This window comes from Cyprinodon variegatus, unplaced genomic scaffold (assembly GCF_000732505.1).
Source record: "Cyprinodon variegatus isolate N-32 unplaced genomic scaffold, C_variegatus-1.0 Scaffold1472, whole genome shotgun sequence".
Lineage (NCBI taxonomy): Eukaryota > Metazoa > Chordata > Actinopteri > Cyprinodontiformes > Cyprinodontidae > Cyprinodon > Cyprinodon variegatus.
This window is the reverse complement of record NW_015151925.1, coordinates 65,234-68,749: the sequence shown is the minus strand read 5'-3', so window position 1 is coordinate 68,749 and position 3,516 is coordinate 65,234. Positions and strand designations below refer to the sequence as shown.

General features: G+C 38.7%; 1 protein-coding gene across 1 annotated transcript; it reads left to right on the top strand.

Moving 5' to 3' along the window:
- The first annotated feature begins 865 nt into the window (after nt 1–865).
- On the top strand, nt 866–2,364 carry LOC107103519 (caspase recruitment domain-containing protein 8-like). The gene has a single exon (XM_015403252.1). The coding sequence runs from the start codon at nt 1,099–1,101 to the stop codon at nt 2,230–2,232; it is 1,134 nt and encodes a 377-aa protein (XP_015258738.1). The 5' UTR covers nt 866–1,098; the 3' UTR covers nt 2,233–2,364.
- Nucleotides 2,365–3,516: the final 1,152 nt, after the last annotated feature.

Sequence of the window (3,516 nt, the reverse complement as noted above, 5' to 3'; positions counted from 1 at the left end):
TGTTTTTGCAACCTATTTTTTGACACAATAATTTCCTTATTTGTTGGACTTACTGTTTATTCTCCAGCTGTGCAAATAAAAAACAAATACTGCCATCCCTTGTGTTTGGCTTGGTAGATCTCGGCATGCCATCAACTTTAAAAGTAGATCTTGGTTTAAAAAAGGTTGGGCACCCCTGACCTACCCTGTCAGACCCACAGGTCCCAAGGCTAAGAGAAAGATGAATGAGAGTCGGCTGCTTTAGTAATCGCTGTTGCAGTAGTGTGACATCAGGGGGGAATCTCTCATCCTTACATCACTGACATTTCTTCAACATTCTCTACCTCAAGACCTCATTTGAACTCTTTGTATTTACTATATCTTTCACTTTTTAGCTTTTGTTTGCATAGTTTATTAAACATAATACTGTGATAGGGATTATTAGGTTTATTAAATAAAGTAACCTTTCTGCTTTAATTTTGGTCATATTGTATTATTTATACAGCAGTGATTGATTGTCTAAAAAGAGCAGATCCTACCTCCTTGGTTAAGACATTAATAGACAGAGACAAAATATTTTCTTTAAGGTTAATGATTAATAACTGTGCTTGATTTATAAACAAAGTGATTGACATTTACTGATGGTGAAGGCATCTTGGAGACTAACAGCAGGTTTAAGACATCCAGCCATAAAGGTAAGCCATTAGTAAAATCTGCTAATTGAGCAAACTGTCAGTTATAACCTTTAACTGAAGATCATTACCTAGTTTTACCATTGATTAGGATGACATATTAATTAACTATAATTTCCAGTTCTGGTTTAATAATGTATTCCTAATCTGCTGGTGAAATATCACAAAACACCACACCAAGTTCTTATTACCCCTACTCTACAACTCAGTTGCTGAAATGGTACAACATGCTCATAAATTTCCAGCTCTCTGGAGAAAATAAAAACATCAGGTGGAGCTGTGAACTACTCACTCCCTCCTACATGTTTCAGGGGCTAATTCGAAGGGAAGATACCAGAGTAACCTTTTTTTTTTTTTTTGCAGCTGCCCCTCGAGTCAATCTACTGCAGATATCAGCTGCTTCAGTCGATCTCCATCTTTACCCAACATGAAGCTCCCAAGCAGCTTTGAGGAGTTTACTCCAGATTTCACTGATGATGAAGATGATGGAACCTACGTGTTCCGATGCTCCAGTCCAGGCCTGTACCAGTGCAGAGAGAGCGGCCTGGTGTTTGACATGAAGGGAGAAGGAGACGTGTCCTACAGGATTGTTCCTTGGGAGAGAAGATTACTGAGCCAACATGGCAAGAAGCCTGCAGGACCTCTGTTTGACATCAGTTGTCAGCAGCAGTCTGTGGCTCAGCTTCATCTCCCTCACTGTGAGATCCACCCCACAGAGGGATGTAACTTCCTGTCAGTCGCTCATATACACGATGAAGGAATCGAGTTTATCAGACCTGAGAAGATTACAGAAACTCACCTCATCATCAGCATCACAGGGTTTTCTGCTTTTGGTAACGTCAAAGAAGAAGATTCTCCTTTAGGCCCGATCCGAGCCTTGGTTCTGCTGTTCTACAAGCCTCCAGTTTATCCCAATGTCAGATCTTACCTCAATATCTTGCTTCTTCCAAAGAATATTGTGACTCGGAATGTGAAGCGGACCAGGAAGAAACTATTTGGACTAGAGACATTCATTGATGTACCCCCAAACTGTAAACTGTGGCCAGATCGGCTCTACACTCTGTCCACCGATCCTGGAAACGACTTGGTTTGGGTTCAGCCCACAGAGGCTGAGTTTGATGCAGAATCCAACAACTGTGAGACATTAATCCAGGTGACTTTAGAAGACATTACTGGAGATATTGAGCTCAGTTTAAAAGAGAAGAGTGACTCCAGTTGTGTCTGGAAGAGACGTGTTCGCCTTTCACCTCAGGGATTAAAAAGGGGTCTGACTTCTGCTGAGCAGCTGAAGAATATTCGGACCAAAATCATTGAGGGGATAACAAACGCTAATCTGCAGAAACTGCTGGACAGACTTTTCGATGTAAACGTCCTCACTTATGATGACAAAGAATTCATTAGAACTGAGAGAGCCACAAGTGAAAAAAATAGAGCTTTAGTTGACACAGTGATGAATAAAGGTGACCAAGCAAGTTCAGAGATGATCCACCTGCTCTGTGGCATCGACCCATGCCTCAGTAGAGAGTTGGGTCTCATCTGTGAGAACCCAGAACCAAACTAGTAAGCAGGACACCCACTGGTCCAATTCTAAATCACTGAAGGAAAAATCTCTTTGATTACATTGCAGGAGAATCCTGTGTGAGAATGAACAGAACATTCTTAACAAAGAGTTTATTGTTTTTGTGAAACCTTTTTTTTTTAAATGATCTGCTGGGTTTAGATTTGTTAAAACATCAGATTATATTCTTTACTAATTTACAAGTTCTAGAGTTCATTTTTTTTATTGTTTTGCTTTTACTCAGATAATTTTCTTCTATGTAAATAGAAAGATCTAAAGTAGCAGCCATTCAAAATTGCCCCACTTTCCTTGATGTGTCCTTGGCTGGTCCTTGGTTGGTCCTAGGCTGGCCCCTATAATTCCTTTTTAAGCATCAAACTTTGTATATCATCATTTGTGGACATTAAGATCTAAAGAGAAGCGTTATCTCCAGGTAAGACCCTGTAATTGTATAAAAGGGTGGCTTCAGAATAAAAAGGTATGCACAAGGGGGTCACTCCAGTGGCCGAAAGTTGGAGGGGATTTTGCTGGGAGTTGCAGGGAAGTGGGCTGCCATTCAGGTGGCATTTGACTCAACCATAATGAGCCTTTCCGTTTTATCCAACTTAATAAAGCATTTTTTTTTAACAAAAATGCTAATATCAGATGGATCCCATTATTATGTAACTAAGATCAATTAAAAGAAATATGTACATGTATTTATTTTTTCTATTTGATCTTATTTAGGCAAAAAGGAAAACATATATATGTATAAAAGTGATTAAATCCAGTGTTAATATGGATGCTCAGGATTTTCTATTTTCCCTGCTCTATATAGTTAACACATGGCAAGCAGTTCTAGCCAAGACTTTATATAGACCCAACCATTTAAAATAGGAAAAGAGGAAAGAAATATTGAAATCCTTGCATTAAAAAAGTAATTCTGCAACTCGAAAATACATTTCTGTGGCTGTACCCTGGAAATCCTGATAAAATCATTTATTAATTTTAAAAAGACACTAGTTTTATTTACTGTATACATGTTAATTTATTTCCCTCCATCCATCCATTATCTGACACGCTTGTCCCGAGATGGGTTGCGAGGGGTGCTGGTGCCTATCTCCAGTTATCTATATATATATATATATATATATATATATATATGGATCCTTATGAGTTTAGCTTTGCTGTTTTTCACTTGTTTTATCCTCTTTCCACCCTTTTCTTCATCAGAACAAATAACATGTTCTGTTGAAGAAAAACCACAAAGTTTCAGTCACCTCCAGACACTGCATGAAAAGTGAGATT

Excerpts from the sequence above, each read along its gene's own strand:
- LOC107103519 (XM_015403252.1), top strand. The coding sequence starts at position 1,099 with ATGAAGCTCCCAAGCAGCTTTGAGGAGTTTACTCCAGATTTCACTGAT.